General features: G+C 31.8%; 1 protein-coding gene across 3 annotated transcripts in view; it reads left to right on the top strand.

Moving 5' to 3' along the window:
• CDK17 (cyclin dependent kinase 17) overlaps positions 1 to 12,106 on the top strand; it is a 103,665-nt gene extending 91,559 nt beyond the window's left edge. The window contains exons 11-17 of one of the 3 annotated variants that reach the window (XM_081311069.1): positions 3,356 to 3,476; positions 5,652 to 5,749; positions 6,257 to 6,362; positions 8,476 to 8,518; positions 9,497 to 9,587; positions 10,923 to 11,000; positions 11,533 to 12,106. In XM_081311069.1, the coding sequence (XP_081167195.1) occupies positions 3,356 to 3,476; positions 5,652 to 5,749; positions 6,257 to 6,362; positions 8,476 to 8,518; positions 9,497 to 9,587; positions 10,923 to 11,000; positions 11,533 to 11,570 (575 nt within the window). In that variant the 3' untranslated portion in view covers positions 11,571 to 12,106. Of the gene's footprint in view, positions 1 to 3,355; positions 3,477 to 5,651; positions 5,750 to 6,256; positions 6,363 to 8,475; positions 8,519 to 9,496; positions 9,588 to 10,922 lie in introns of all 3 variants that reach the window. The other 2 variants (XM_081311067.1, XM_081311068.1) reach the window with 2 other exon arrangements.
• The last annotated feature ends 5,108 nt before the right edge of the window (positions 12,107 to 17,214 follow it).

Genomic DNA, 17,214 nt, shown 5'->3' with positions numbered 1-17,214 from the left:
TTCATATCTGTGTAAGATTTTATTTTCTTCCTATACCTATATAAATTATGATATATTGTAATATGTAGTAAAGCAACATATCATAACAGATAGAATGCAAAAGCAAATATAGAATCCAGCTGTCTTCTATCAAAATAGACTTGTTTTATTTTGGAAAAAATTTTCATAAAAATGTGATTTGTGCTAACATTGTGAGAGGTATTTTTTAATGAGTAAATGTTTTAATTTTCTCATCTTTTATGGCATATATCAGCAATTATCTATATAAGTAAAAATATTTGAGGTCCTTAATAATTTTTAGGAGTATAAAATGAGAATTTAGAAAACACCTTTCAGATATGAAAAATTGTGCTCTATATGTGTAATAAGAATTATAATGCATTCCGCTGTCATATATAAAATGAAAAAAAAAAAAGAAAGGAATAAACTGAAAAGAAAAAGAAAACACCTGAAACGGTTTGCCTTTATGTGCTTACCACCATAACTGCATTTATTATATGCTCAATAATTTAATTGGTAGTTATTTACTTATATCATTTTAGCTCATCTGATTTTAAGGGATTTGAAAGTAAAACAAAATTACATGTTCTTTTTGCATTTAGTAAATTGTTTCTACTAGGAAATAAAAAAAATTTGTAGAGTAGCTCTGAAATTTTTATGTTATTCTCAAAATACTTAGATAGAACTTAGTTTTAAAAACCCATGTAGTTTTCCAAAATTACATTTTTAATTTTTCATAAATTATTATAGTAGTTTCAGTTCTGGAAAATTTCACTAAATTTTATGAGTGTTTCAGGTTATTACTCAGATTAAAAATTTACTTATTAAATGGTAATTTCTATACTCAGTATTTTGCTATTTGTTTGAAAGGTAAATTTCTATTCCGATTTCCTTCCTTAAAACGGAAATGAGTGAGCCATCTATGTTTAAACAAAAAATTACAAGTTATTTGCATATACTTGCATAGATTATACAGTCTCTTTTTGAACCATAGTTTATGCTGTTATTTCCCTTTTAATTGTTCTCACCCCTCCTTCCTCCTCCTTTCTTTGTCAAGCTGCATTTACTGCTCTTTGTCCTCAATCCCAAAATGTATGGCAGTAACAGAGAAACCATGCTTGAATATTTGAAATGCAAAAGGAATGTCAAGGACCATCAAAAATCTACTTTTATTTGGGAATATTCTGAGTGCTTTAAATTTTGCCTCTAACTTCTTCAAAGCAAGCAAAGCAAATTTTATCTTCACACAGGCCAGTAAGAAATTCTGATTACTGCCAGGCGCAGTGATGCATGCCTCCCAGTGGTTTGGGAGGCTGAGACAGGCTGATTACAAGTTCAAGACCAGCCTCAGCAAGTTAGCAAAGCCCTTAAGCATATTAGCAAGATCCTGTCTTAAAATAATAGCTCAGTTGCAAAGCGCCCCTAGGTTAACTCTCCAGTACCAAAAAAAAAAAAAAAAAAAAAAAAAAGAGAGAGAGAGAGAGAGAGAGAGAAAGAAAAGAAATTCTGATTACTCCATGAAATAATACAGTCAACTTTGTCTCTGTTACTTTTGTTATCTATTTATTTTATTGCATGGTAAATACACTTGGAGCTTCAAGTAAGGGTCAATTAAGTTTGAGTATTTGTACTGTAAGTTGTTCTTAATCTTTCTGAAAATCATACCCTTTTTTCGTGACCAGTGAAATTCAGATGTCTAGGAATTATAATGTAGTCATTTCCATTAATGATAAAAAGTGACTTGTATAGTATCATGTGACATTTAATTAGTTTGAGAGTTGCTTATTTCATTTTCATGCCAATACTGAAATTCTGATTTTAAAACAGGAACCTATTTGGACAAGCATGCTAGTAGTTCATGATCTTCTCAGGAGCAGGAGAGTAAAAGTATTGGGAGAACTACAACTGGCAACTTTCTAGAATGATGTGCTATAGGATAAGCAAATTTATAGCTCTGTCCTTGGCCTCCTTGTAACCCATTCTTAGCATCTGAAAGTTAGAAAGTTGCCCTCCATCTTACTAATTACCAAAAATTATAGAAAAATTATTTGTTGGACTTATTTCTCAAAGTTGGGAGATTAAGAGCAAAATTTATAATTAATAAAATGGTGTCAGCATTGTTCCAGTTATACCTGTTAGCCATTATTCTAAACCAAAATAATGTGTTGCCTCATTATTTAACTTTCTAGTATTATTTATGAGATTTTTATCCAATTTAATAATACTCTTGATATTTTTTATATTTGATATTTTAATCAGATATATAAAGTTATATGTAATAGAAATCTCAGCCTAAAAATGAATTTTCTCTTGTTTGAAATAAAATATATGGTAAAAATAAATTTATTTTCTTAAGATACCTTTCAAAATTGCTGCTTCTTTAAGTGATCAAAATTTAGAGGCTTTAAGAGATGATAATAACTCTAGTACTAATGACAAATAAAATTGGGAACTCTAGTCTTCATTTCTGGATAATTAGTGGATGCCATATTAAATTGGCAAAGGGATAGCAAATGTTTTGCATCGTTTACAGCAATTAGTAATACTCAAAAGCAATGAGGTCTCTCTTAGTCTAAAATTATCTATATAACATAAAGTGTACAGAAAACATTGTAATTTGTTCTATGGAAACCTATTCTGAATGGATTTCTGCAAGGAAATTGTCAGTAAGACTCAACTGGACTATAGACTAATGACTTGGATTTTTAATAAAAAATGGTACAGCAAATGAATGTTAGAATTAGGTTAAAAGGTGATAAAAGCTTATAATTGTGGCAAGTAAAATTGTGTCTCATTGTCATTGACCTATTTTGGATTAATTTAATTTCAGCTAGAAAATAATTTTGGCACCATGATTCATGGACAAATAGAAAATATCTTTTTTTTAAGAGAGTGAGACAATTTTTTAATATTTATTTTTCAGTTTTCGGTGGACACAACATCTTTATTTCATTTTTATGTGGTGCTGAGGATCGAACCCAGCACCCCGCACATGCCAGGCGAGTGCATTACCGCTTGAGTCACATCCCCAGCCCAAGGGAAAATATCTTTAGCTTAGGTTAAGATAAGCTAAACATCTAGACATTATACCAATGCATTCACCACATACAATTAAATAAAAATCTGTGGTCTCAGAATTATTATATTTAGTTTAATTAGATAACAATATTCTCACTGAAGACCCCATGTATCCAAAATTCATAAAACCAATTTTGTTGAAGCTTCAAGTAGCTATGGAGTAGCCATTTTAGTATCTTTGTGAATAGAGTCATGGTGAGCATAGGGACTAAGAAATCCATTATATTCTTAATGGATTTTAGTATATTTAATTCTTTGTTTTCTTTTCCCTTTGAAGGACTAGCCAGAGCCAAGTCAGTTCCCACAAAGACCTACTCAAATGAAGTTGTCACACTATGGTATCGGCCACCTGATGTGCTTCTTGGTTCCTCAGAGTACTCAACACAGATTGACATGTGGTAAATATGTATAGATAAAACATTATTGCCATTTACAATTTTGAAATAATGTAGCTGATAACACAGGACAATGCTAATTGATGGTGATTTTTAAAGAGCCACAGCATAAGCAGTGAATAATTGTTCTGGCAAGGTAGCAAGATTATCTAAATTTAAATACCAATTTTACCACCTACAACTATTACATTATCTAAATTACTGACCTGTGCCATAGTTTCTACATTTAAGGAAATGGGAACAGTTAACAATAACTACTTTAAAGTTCTGCAGATAATGGTAAGACCAAATTAGCTAACACATTAAAAAAAGGGGAAAAGAACATTCAGAAGAGAATTGACACATAGTAATTTAAAACAAAATTATTTTTATCATCATTTAACATTCATCAAAATCTACCAGTTTTAAGTTGTTCTAAAAGCAATAATCAAAACATTGTAGCCATCTTTCTTACACATCACCTTGATTGTGACACTCCTCTATTCAAATACCTTTGTATTTGAAGGTTCACTTCTTAATCCAATATTTAAAGATTTCCATAAAATGTTTGTGAACTACTTTTTCCAACTATTTCAGACTATTTCTCAATATAGATATTCCCTTTTAACTAAATGGCCTACTCACTATACCTCAAAATAACCTGGGTTTCCCCATCTTTGCTTTTTGTGTTCGTATCAGTTCACCCATCTTGTGTGCCTACTCTACTGCTCTAACCAGGGCTTGTGCCTCATAACCTACAAAACACAGCTTTTCATAAATCCTTTTCTGAATACAACCTAGCCTCTTCATGCAATTTCTTCCTCTGAATGATGGTTGCGTTTATTTTAAGTTATTCTTTGTGTACCAAATCATATACTTGTATTGTTGTCTTGAGCAGTTTTATAAAATCTTGTTTTGTATAACATTTTTCTCTTTTTAAAATTCCAATAAAATGCATAAATAAAATTTTCCATTTTAACCAATTTTCAGACACTAAGTACATTTACATCATTGTCCAACTATCCCCTTCAGAACTTTTTTCATCTTGCAAAATTGAAACACTGTACTCACTAAACAACTTTCTATTCCACTTCTTTCTCCAGTCCCTGAAAATTATCATTCTTTTTGTCTCAGAAATTGACAAAGTACCTCATATGAATGGAATTATACAGTATTTGTCTTTTGTGACTGACTTATTTAAACTTATTTCACTTAGTATAATGTCTTTAAGGTTCATCCATGTTGCAGCATGTGTCACAAACATATTTTTCATACATTGTACATATTTGTCACATTTTGTTTATTGATTCATTTGAGTTGCTTCCGTATTTTAACTTTGTAAATAATGCTACTGTGAATGTGGTGGTACAAATATCTGTTCAAGATCTTGCTTTCATTTTTTTGGGGTATACATCTGGGAGTAGAATTGCTGGATCATATAATAATTCTATTTTTAACTTTTTGAGGAACTACTGTACAATTTTCCATATCAATCATAACATTTTACTTTCTTTATAACATTTTAATATTTAACATTAAATTTTACATACTTTTATTATATTTACTAGGTTGTAAGATTTTAGTGGAAGGACTGTGTCACACAGCTGTGTTCACACAGCTCCTAGATAATAGTGACTGTTCATTGAGCCTTCCTCTTTCTCTTCTTTACACAGACACTCCACCCTGCGTCTACATATTCTTTCTCTGCTTCCTGCATTAAAAAGTCTTGTATTATTTGCTGCCTTTATCCCTATGACCTTATGCCTTAGCTCAGGCCACCATCATCTCCCAGATTACATAACAGTCTCTTCATTTGTTTTTCCTCCTTTCTGTCTTGCCCCTTTAGTGCATGGTCACACTATAGCTGATTCAATGAGAAAATAGTTCAAGCACTTAAAGTTTCAAACACATAGGAAGCATTCATTCACTATTAGTTATTATATTATTCCTTGAGGATCAGGCATAGGAGAGCTAGACATTTTAAGTTTAAAAAATGAATTAGCTTTATGAGCCATATGGATTTTGAGATGAATAGGGTAAACATTAAATTAGTTGGATCTAAAAAATATCTCTGCAGGAGGTTTTCTAGCAGGTTAATACAAAATCCTCCAGAGAGGCATTCTTTAAGGAAAAAATTCTTGTGCTTCATAGTATGTAAATGGATTGTTCATTTTTTCCTCCCTGTGATGTATTTTAAAGGGGTGTTGGATGCATTTTCTTTGAAATGGCTTCTGGAAGACCTCTGTTTCCAGGATCAACTGTGGAAGATGAACTGCACTTAATTTTCCGACTACTAGGTAATAGGAGAAGTCTTTTTCCAATGATTTACACCTGCAATTGACTAGCTAGATTAAACTATATCTCTAAAAAAGTATTTTTTTAAATATATTACTGAGACTCATCTAAATAGCTGTTATGTTTTAAGAATTACAGTTAGCAAGAGCTTAATTATTATAGAGAGATCTTGCTAACTTCTTTTATGTACAGAGTTTCATCTTTGCAGTAAAGATTCTTTGAAAGAGTAGAAGTATTATTGAAAATTGACCTTCAGTGTATTATTAAGGAATATTTCTAGCTTAGGTGGTGTCATCTGGATAGAAAAATGGCCAGACATCATAATATTCACAGTATCATTACACAGTCCAAAAATAAGCCCATAAGTATTTACTATTTCTATCATTTTAATTTCAGTTTAAATAAATTATCTAATAAATGTAAAATGTTCTCTGAGGCACTTTCTTAGTTTTGCATATATATAATTTCTATATATTATTTATAAATATATAATTTTTTTTTAAATTTAGGAACTCCATCTCAGGAAACTTGGCCAGGTGTTTCTTCAAGTGATGAATTCAAGAACTACAACTTTCCAAAATATAAACCACAGCCTCTAATTAACCATGCACCCAGGTATTTTTTTTTTTAAGTGAAAAGGGGAGAAACTATATGATTCTTTTTAACTGTTGGAAGTATTTCCCACAATAAAGGTTCCAGACAAATATGTAATACACACAATTCTTAAATATTTTGGGATCTAGTGTAATTAAATTTACCCCTTCTTTTTGTCATACTAATTTTATAATTCAGTGACCAAAAATAAGTAAAATATGAAATAGTATTGAGCTGTAAATAAAATGAATATAAAACATATGTATTAGAATTCTAGATGGGCTGGGGATGTGGCTCAAGCGGTAGCGCGCTCGCCTGGCATGCGTGCGGCCCGGGTTCGATCCTCAGCACCACATACAAACAAAGATGTATTGTCCGCCGAGAACTAAGAAAAAATAAATAAATAATTAAAAAATTAAAAAAAAAAAGAATTCTAGAGTTTATCTAGATAGCTTCTTTTCCCAGAAGAAACATTAATTAATGCCTTATTTGGTACCATAAAAATCATAATAAACTTTTTGTTTTGCTTTCTATTTAATTGTTCTCTATTTACTCACAAAACACCTAAATATTAAAGTAAAATCTTGACTCCAATGTAAGATGACCCATCAGTATTTTGATCATCATTACTGGCATAATTTGTACTTGAAGAATATAAACTCTTTGACTCTTAAGCAAAATGAATGTCCTGAATGTTAGCAGTACAGTTGAAGTTTCTTCTCACACCTACCTCCAGATCAGTCCAGAACTCTCATTGAAATTTGTCTGACTATTTTTACTTGTGGAATGTATTATATTTGCAGTAACATAGAATAAACCCCTTGACTTTATTTTCCATTAAAAAAATTTCTAAGTCACCAAAATACCAAATAAGGATGTTGTCTATCTTAATTAAAAAAAAATTACATTACTTACGATATAACACACTACTTGTACTTCCATTTATAGAGAAGTAATAGCAAAACATTTCTGATACCAGAAATATTTTTAAGTATTTCCATGTACTGATATTCTTATTGTGGTCTTTATTAATGAAGTTTCATGAAGTTACTATGGCACATTAAAATATCTAGCTGTTATTTTCAGCTAGATTTTCTTAGGAAGAATAGCAAAATATGCTGGGCTTTTAAGTGTCTCTCCAAAGTAGTGTAAATCCTATTTTGGTCATATATATACACATACACACACACGTGTATATGTGTGTATGTGTGTATGTATGTGGGGGACCAGGGGATGTCGAGAGAGAGTGTGCCTGTGGTAATGTTCAGTGTAGAAGGTTGAAGGCCTGTGAAGCAGATTGTCCATGAACTTAGCACCTAGCTTGTTTGTGCCTAGGGTCTTCTGGGTATGTGCCAGAGTAGCAAACTACTGAGGACTAGAAGAGTCTTGAGAATGTCTAGGCTCCAATATCCATAGGAACCATTTAGAACACTCAGGGGAGAATATTTCTTTTAATTGTACTTTTATCAGCGAAAGGCAGTGTTAGATAGAACCTGTGATTTCTGATCAAGAGATAATACCATTAAAATAATTCCTAACTCCACTACTCCTGGTTATATTAATTTCATAACTATAATAAGCTTTCTTTATTGACTGTTGGCTTGGTGTTCTTTATTAATGAAGTTTTATGAAGTTACTATGGCACCTTTAAATGCCAGCAGCTCAATACCATCCCATACCCAGTGCTGTAAAAATTTATTGAATGACTTGTCTCTGTGTTTATTTTGAACCACACTGATATATAGTTTGAGGGTCACTGTTTCTGTGTTTTTACCCATATGATAGGAAAATGATGCTCTTGTATACTTGCCTTCACTGCAATACTATGAGAATTGATGTAATCCTTTGTTTTTACACAGAATAAATAAATAAATAAATAACAAATTAAATAACTCAACAGCTTTAATAATTTTTCTTGAAAATTGAAAATTTGAATTGAAGTTATTTATGTTTTCTTTCATGACAAGATAAGCCTCTTCAGACTAAAACAGATTTGAGTGTATTTGAACTCAACAAGAGTATCTGTTTTAGGGCAGTTAAACTTAGCAAACAAAAACACTTGGGAAATAGTTTTATTTGAAAGGTGTCTATCAGCTAAGATAAAATTTACCAAGTTTTTTATTGTTCTATCTAGGTTAGACTCTGAAGGAATTGAGTTGATAACAAAATTTCTACAGGTAAGTCACATCTTATTTTGTAATTGTTAAATGAGTAGTTCACAGTTTCCTCATATGAGAATGATATTATAATGATTGTTTGTGGTAGTGTCTAGTATGTTTCAGGAATGGGCATAAGTTAAACATACACACACATAAACGTGTATGTGTGTGTGTATATATCTATATCCATAGATAGATATAGATATAGATATATAATATGTATTACATGTTTTCTCTTAATGAAGGGTCTGGGCCTCATTATGACCAAGAACAGTCTGAGGTAGTCAGCTGCTGGCATTGATCAATTCTCTCAAGGCAGTGTTCTCTGCAATTTATAATCTCTTTTGTTCTCTTTTTCCTTATACTTACTACCTTTCAGGATGCTGCAGCTCCAGATACCACTCATATTTCCTCCAAAGCAGGAAGAAGAGGGAGGATAAGGGTGGTACCAGCCATATTAACCGTCTTATATCTTGAAAGCAAAGGCTTTCAGGTAGAAAATCCTGAAAGGCTTCTTCCCAAGTCTCATGGCCAAAACAATAATTATAAAAGAGAGGCTGGGAATTGGGGATTCATGATCCATCTGTCATTTATCAAGGAAAAAGGGGCAGTGGATATTGGATAGGTAATTGAGACTGCCATAAAGACATTGAGTGTATTTTCCCTGGTCCTTTGTTATTCATGAAGAAAAGTAAAAGCAAATAGTTGAATATTTTAATTTTTCATCACTTCAGAAAATACAGGAATCTAAAGTTTTACTTAAGATCCAGACTTATCTTGAAAATGTAGAACTGAGACATAATTATTACTATATAATCTCAACAGCAATTCAAATTTGAGTGTATCTGGAGTACTTAAAATCAGTACTTGGAAAATAGTCATCATATTGACACAATCAAGATTTTTAAAAATCTCTAAATACTAATTTTTCCTTTTCCAACTTTTTATAGGAATTAAGAGTAAAAGTTAATGAAGCAGTTCTTTGCTTTTTCACAGTATGAATCTAAGAAAAGGGTTTCAGCAGAAGAGGCCATGAAGCATGTATACTTTCGAAGTCTGGGCCCAAGAATACATGCTTTACCAGAAAGTAAGAAAATCCTTTTATATTCATTTGTCCAGTGTTGGGAAATGAGATGGATTAGAGGTTGCTAATTTTTAGAGATGGTTGCTGATTTTTAAATCTAAACATAGGTCATTTTCAAATTAGATAAAAATTTCTTAAAGGAAGGAACCACTATACAGTTTTCCAAATCAATCATATTATTTTCTTTTCTGGATAACACTTTAATATATATTGTCACTATTCTGTAAGAAACTAAGAAACCATTAATACTTACGTATGGGTCATCAATCTTATTGGATTTAATTTGAAATATACCATCTATGATGGCATCCATAGGCCTAATGTAGCTTCAATTCAGTTATTAAGAGTGAATGACACATAAGATAGTTTACTTATGAAAATACCTGCTTTAAGATATAAAGATGATTTTCCTTTCTAGGGATCACTCTGACTTTATTATCACTATGACAAGGATCAGTGTATTATCGGTCATTAAAATAACACATTTCCAATGCCTAAAGTAACTCCTCAGTTTTACTTGTGGATATTCTTTTTAAAAAATAGCCTGTATTTTACTTTAAAATGGAGTAAGGTAAGTGAGGAATTAGGAGAATATTTGGGAACTGAGCTATGAAAAGCTTTCATTAATTCGCCATTCTCATTTACTAGACAATAGTGATTCACTAAGATTTACATAGCAATCAATAAGCTAATTGAATAAGAAATCCTTAAGACTTTTTACTTAGCACTTATAAGATTTTTAAACATAAAGAATACTTTCTGACAGAGATTGGAAATGAGATATGAATTACAGGTGACTTTTTTTAAAAAGTTTACATTTCATTATTAATACCAGATTTCATTTTGAGGTAAGTAGTACAAACCTACCTGTTCCATGTTCTTAACTAAAAATCTGAAGGTAGTTTGAGGACCTGATACTTTTATGCCATCATGAGATAGTGTTAAAGGACAATATTACTGGATATTTATATACTAAGAACCTGGAAATGCATTTTAATGAGGTCTCCCAACCCAGTAAATTTTGGAACAGATAACATAGGTTTTTGTCAGAGAAACACCTGCTTACACGGTACTTTAAATCATTGTTGGGGGAAGAAGGGTTCTGAAAAGGGATTACTTCCTTTGGTTTCCTCCTGAAAATAGATTTTAAAAAAGGCAAATCTTTGAGCAGGGTTATAGTAAGTGCAGTATAAATGTTTATTGGATTTAATTTGAAATATAAATATTTCAAATATAGTGGAATCACTATATAGTTTTCAAACACTTTTCTATGGCTGGATTGTATATGTTTCTAATAATGTTGACCTTCATCTAATGACTTTTGTCTGTATATTTTAGGCGTGTCAATATTCAGTTTGAAAGAGATTCAGTTGCAAAAGGACCCCGGTTTTCGAAATTCTTCTTACCCAGAGACAGGTGTGTTTGTCATAAACCATTTCACATGTCGATCATGAATTTTTGTGTGGAACCAAGTTTTTGGTTTATAAATTGATCAGTAAAATTATTGATGTAAAAACCAATGTACAGTGCATTCCACAACTGTGTATGTTTAGCATTGCACGTACTCACTTTTCTATATGATGTGGGCAGCTCAGTAAATCTTCAGAGAGAAATCTGACTCAGTCAAGTCAGGGATCCTGAAAGCTGCAGATGGCACAAGACCTTTTACAAGTGACCTGGCTTGATCACTGCACACGCCATCCCTGTACCTGAGGCAGAAGACACATCTTGTGCTCTCCTAGTCATCAGGTTCATCACTTCGAAGCATAGAAGCTGTAGACTGACCCCCGTCAACAAAAGGGTCATTCATTTAAGACAGTGCTGATCACTCTTACCATGGAATATTAGCTTTTGCTGGTGGGAACATTAACTTCTTAGAGTCACCAAATACTGTATGTGAGATAAAACTGAACCTTGAACTGCCTCATAAAATGACTTTATATTTTAGGACATGGGAAGAACAGAAGACAGAGCATGCTCTTTTAAGTCTGATAACATGGTTTCAAGCCCAGCCCCCAGCCTTTCTTACCAATCAAGGACTCAGATCTGAAGGCATTTTTTTTCTTTTGGTGGACTTGGAATCTCCGTATGTCTATACTGTCCTCTTCACAGTGGAGTCTTTTTATTTTAGACCTACAGATTGTTTTTTATATTTGTTGTCACAGTGTGACAATTTTTTTGTACAGTCGGTTTTAAGGTCTTCTCTGCCATTAGAGCCAGTAGGTTACAGGTATTGATGTAACTGTAGCTGCAATTTTTGTGCAGGACTGAGAAACACAGTGCATTATTTATTGCAGAATCATTGCTGCTAAATAACTACTGTCTGTTTATTTAACACAACAGTTGAATGCCTGAAGAAGTTGCAGTGGCTTTATTATATGTGAATGCATCTGTTTCTCCTCACAAGTTGTTTTACTGCTGCATTTTTTGTTTGTTTTTAAAATTAAACTGCAGTGTTTCCTGGAATGTATATTTAGCTTTGCTTAACAGTAAAATAAGTGAGCCATGTTGAACATTCTTAAGTTTGTGCTACATAATTTCTTACAGAACATTGGCAAATAGAGTAGCTAAGAGATTGATAAGCACATTATGTTTAGGAGAGCATGTGACAGAAGTTGATCCAATCAAGTGAATACATGATATTTTGGGGTTTTTACATTAAATACCAATAAATTAAAGCACCAAAATTATTTATTTTATCTATTTCTCATTTTAGAAATCTCTACTACATATTACTGGATATTTATATACTAATATACTTAACTGTTTTACATTGTGCTTTAATTTTAGTTAAAACTTAACCACATAAGTCTATTCTGAGATGAAAGGTATTGCTCATTTTCTTAAATACATTTATTAGAAACTAGGATGATACTTCACTGGGGAACAATTTTTTTCATTTGGGGGCTGTGTGTTTCAATAACATTCACTTGGAATCAGCTAAATATTGTAATATGTCTTTGAAATGAGCCATGAGAAATAACAATTGAGAGAAATGAGAACTTGGAGGATTGTGACAAAAAGCATTGAAAGGAATTATCTGTTTATCAGAGATATTAAATATTACAGTTTTAATTATGCATCTCCTTGAACATCATAAACACATTTTGGTGTTGGTAACAGTGTTTTTAAACCTTTGTGTTCACTTTTAAGGACTATTGTTTATTGCATCTTACAAACTAAATCTTAATTGGTATATTTTGAAATGGTCATGTAAATTTTGCCTTATATATCATGAAAATAGTCATAACTTAATTTTTTCCTGACATTCACTGTAAAACATTCAGGGGTCCTACCATTTCTGTTCAGGAAATCTTGTAGTTTATTGTTGTTATTTAACAGTATTAAGTGAGTTTTGTATATTTCATTTTAACTTTATTTGTGAATAGTGATTGTGGCATGTTTGGGGTTGTTATTTTAATATTTTATGATACTGAAATTTTCATTTAAAAAATTTTTCTGGAAGAAACAGATTTCATGTGTAATGGTAAATATTGGACCACTACCACTTTTCACATTTGTAAAATGGTTTTATGTTAAACCCTGTAGCCTAACAAACTGCTGTTATTTCTAACTGACAGACATGTATTAATATTGTACTTTGCAGGTTATAAATATTATGTGGAAATTCCTCCATTTTGTTTTGAAATTTGTAATAACAAAATCTCCATGTTGTATAAAATGTGATTTTGTTGAGTCACAGTTTTTTCTTTGGGAAGAAGTCTGTGCAAAGTCAGATCATTTTCTTTAATGGTTCCTTTCTAAGATCATGAAGTCTTGTTGCCAAAAGAGATAGCTGCTTTATATTAGTGCTGGCATAATCTCTACTGTAATTTTATATAACAGCACTCTGAAATTTTCCATTTCATAGGATATATATTTGGTTTGTTGCAGTTTTGGCCTATGGTTATCTGTGTTTGAATCTTACATACTAAAGGTGAAGAAATACATCCAGTTATTACATAAAATTCTTGGTCATTGGAAGTTGTAGGGATATTTCTTCACTTTGCTGAGGAATTTGGCAATCAAACAAGTGTTTGTGGGGTTGTTTTTATTGTTTATTGGTACTTGAACATCATTCAGGTCCTGAAAACTGCTGTGAAGAGAATTCAAACTCAGAAATATTGAACCTTTAATACTTGTGAATCCTCTTAAACTGACAAGGTTCTTAAAGGTAAGAGAAAATGTCTCCTCTGTATCCTTTCCAAGTTGTGTTGGTAACACACAATGAATCTATCACTCTAGGTGAATAGAGTAGCTATACTCTGATGTTTTATCAACTTAGGTTTGAAACACTATTTATTATCATGCTATAGTTATCTATCTTTTTTAATTAGAACAATTCATATAGGTATTTTTCTTTACATTTTTATGATGTTTAAGTGGCAATATTTTAACAGCTAGCAAGTGTACAATTCAATGGCATTAATTACATTCACAAAGTTGTACAAGATTTGTCATTATTTCCATAATTTTTCATCATCCCAAAGAGAAATTGAAGTCATTTTTAACCCCCGGCCCTCCGCCCCCAGCCCTAATAACTTTAGTCTACTTTCTTTTTCTATAACTTTGCTTATTTTAGACAGTTTAAGAGGAATCATACCATAATTGTCTTTTCATGTCTGGCTTATTTCTTTTGGCATGTTTTTATGGTTCATCCACGTTAAGCATAAATCCAAACTTCATTTCTTTTTGTGATTGAATAATACTCTATTATGAGTATATTCATTTTCTTTATCCATTCATGGACACTGCCTTTTAGCTATTGTGGATAATGCTGATATGAACATTGGTGTACAAACATCTATTCAAGTCCCTGTTTTAAATTCTTTGGGGTATAATACATATACCCAGAAGTGGAATAAAATTCTATATTTAATTTTTTGTTGAGTTGCCAGACTGTTTTCTGTAGAATCTGTACTATTTTATATTCCCAGTAATAATATATAAGGATTTCAGTTTCTCTTCATCCTCACTAATACTTGTCATTGTCCCTTTTTATTATTATATTCATCCTGATAGGTGTGAGGTAGTATCCCATTGTAACTTACATTTACCTAATGATTAATGATGTTGAGCATCTTTTCATGTGTTTTTAGCCATTTGTATATATGTTTTAAAGAAGTATGTTTAAATACTTTAGCTATTTTAAAAGTAGGGTTGTCTTTGTTGTTGAGTTGTTAGAATTCTTTATGGATTCGGGACATCATAACATTATAAGTTATGTTACTTGTAATTATTTCCTCTTATTCTGGGGGTTTCTTCACTTTCTTGAAGGTACCCTGATGATGCACAAAAGTTATTAATTTTAAATAAGTCTAATTTTTTAAAATTTTTGCCTATGATTTTGGTGCCATATTTAAGAAATTATTACCAGTTTCCCAAGATCATAAATATTTGACCCTATAATTTCTTTTAAGGTGTTTATATTTTTAGCTCTTATATTTAGGGTCTTAATCCATTTTGTATGTGTATAAAGTTAGGGTCCACCTTTTTTGGGGGGGATACTAGGAATTGAACCCAGAGCACTTTACCGCTGAGCCTCATCCCCAGCCCCTTTTTTATATCTTAAAGACAGGGTCTCGCTGAGTTGCTTAGGGCCTTACTAAGCTTCTGAGGCTGGCTTTGAACTCACCATCCTTCTGCCTCTGCCTCCCAAGTCATTGGGATTTTTTTTCCATAACCATTTGCTGAGAAGACTGTCCTTTTCCATTGAATGATTTTAAACACCCTTGTCAAAAAATAGTAGACCATGGATGTAAAGGTTTATTTATGGGCTCTCAGTTTTATTTCATTAGTCTGTGTGTCTGTATGTTTGTCCATACAGATAGTACCAGAGTTTTTATTTCACCAGCCTTTTAGTAAGTTTTGAAATCAGGAAGTATGGATTCTCCGAATTTGTTCTTCTTTTTCAGGATTGTTTTAGTTATCCTGGGTCCCTTGAAATTCAAAATAAATATTGGAATGAAATTTTCTGTCTATTCTTACATAGTAAAAATGACAGAAAATACCATTGGGATTATGATAAGGATTGCATTGAATTTGAATCTGTAGTATTTGGGTACTATTATCTTAACAATGTTAAGTTTTCCAGGCCATGAACATGTGCTATCTTTACATTTGTTTAGGTTGGTTTCTTTGAGCAACATTTTACAGTTTTAGTGAACAAGTCTTCTGTCTCATTGATTAAATTTAGTCCTAAGTATTTTATTGGTTTTGATGCTATTGTAGGTGGAATTGTTTTCTTAATTTGTTTTTGGAATTTTTTATTGCTCGCATATAGAAATACGATTTTTTTGTGTTTTGATTTTTTATCTTCCAATTTTGCTGTATTTGTTTATTAACTAACAGACTTTGTGGATTCTTTAGGGTTTGGTGCATTGAAAATTATGTCATCTGCAAGGAGAGATGGTTAACTTCTTACTTTCTAATGTGGATTCCTTTTCTTTTTCTTGTCTAGGACTTAAAAAAGAGGATGTCCTTGACTTGTTCCTGATCTTAGGAAAAAAGCTTTCACTTTTCATCATTGATTGTGCCATTAGCTGTGGCTTTCTGTACGTGGCCTTTAACAGGTTGAGGAAGTTTCCTTCTGTTCCTAGTGTGCTGAATATTTTATTGTGAAAGAGTATTGAGCTTTTTCAGTTGAAATGATCATGTTTTCTTAACTGTTTATGTGTATTACCTTGATTGATTTTCATATGTTAAACCACTCTTGCATTCCTGGAGAAAGTCCCACTTGGTTGTAATATATACGAGTTGAGTATCCCATATGAAAATGCTCAGGATGCAAGTGTTTCAGATTTCAGAGCTGTATGAATTTTGGAATATTTGTGTAAGCTTTACTAGTTGATCGTCCTTAATCCAAAAGTTGGATATCTGAAATGCTTTGAAATCCAAAATCTTTGTAGCATCATTGCTCAAAAAGTTTCAGATTTCAAATCATTTTAGGTTTTTGGATTGGGAATGTAATGTGATTGGGCTTGTAATGCTTTTGACATGCTGTTAAATTCAGTTTGTTATTTTTGTTGAGGATTTTTGCCTTTCTTTACAAGGGTTATGACCTGTAGCTTTCTTTTCTTGTAGAATCTGTCTAGCTTTGATATCAGGGTATTGCTGGCATTATAGAATGAAGTGTTCTCTCCAATTTTTTGGAATAGTTTGAGGGTTTGCATTAATTCTTTAAATATCTGTTAGAATACCAGTGAAGTGATCTGGTTCTAGGCTTTTCTTTATTGGGGCGTTCTGCTAATAATCCCCTTTCTTGTAATAGTTCTTTTCAGATGTTTATCTCTTCCTCAATCAGTTTTGGTAGTTTGTGTGTTTCTAGGAATTTATCCATTTTATTTTTGTTATCCAAACATGTTGGTATACAGTTGTTCATGGTATTCTCCCCTCATTCTTTTATTTCTGTACATTCAGCAGTAATGTGTCTCTTTCATTTCTAATTTTAGTAATTTGAATCTTTGTTTCCCTATCGGTCCAATTTAGTTTTATCACTTTTGTTGATCTAATAAAAAGAACCAACTTTTGGTTTTGTTGACTCTTCTCTTCTTTATCAGTACTTTTTTTTTTTAATTTGTAAAATATATAGTGGTTTAGTTAGATAGTTTTAAAAGATTTTACTGTGGAA

This window comes from Spermophilus citellus, assembly GCF_964194105.1.
Source record: "Spermophilus citellus genome assembly, chromosome: 10".
Classification (NCBI taxonomy): domain Eukaryota; kingdom Metazoa; phylum Chordata; class Mammalia; order Rodentia; family Sciuridae; genus Spermophilus; species Spermophilus citellus.
This window is presented reverse-complemented; position numbering and strand designations above follow the sequence as displayed.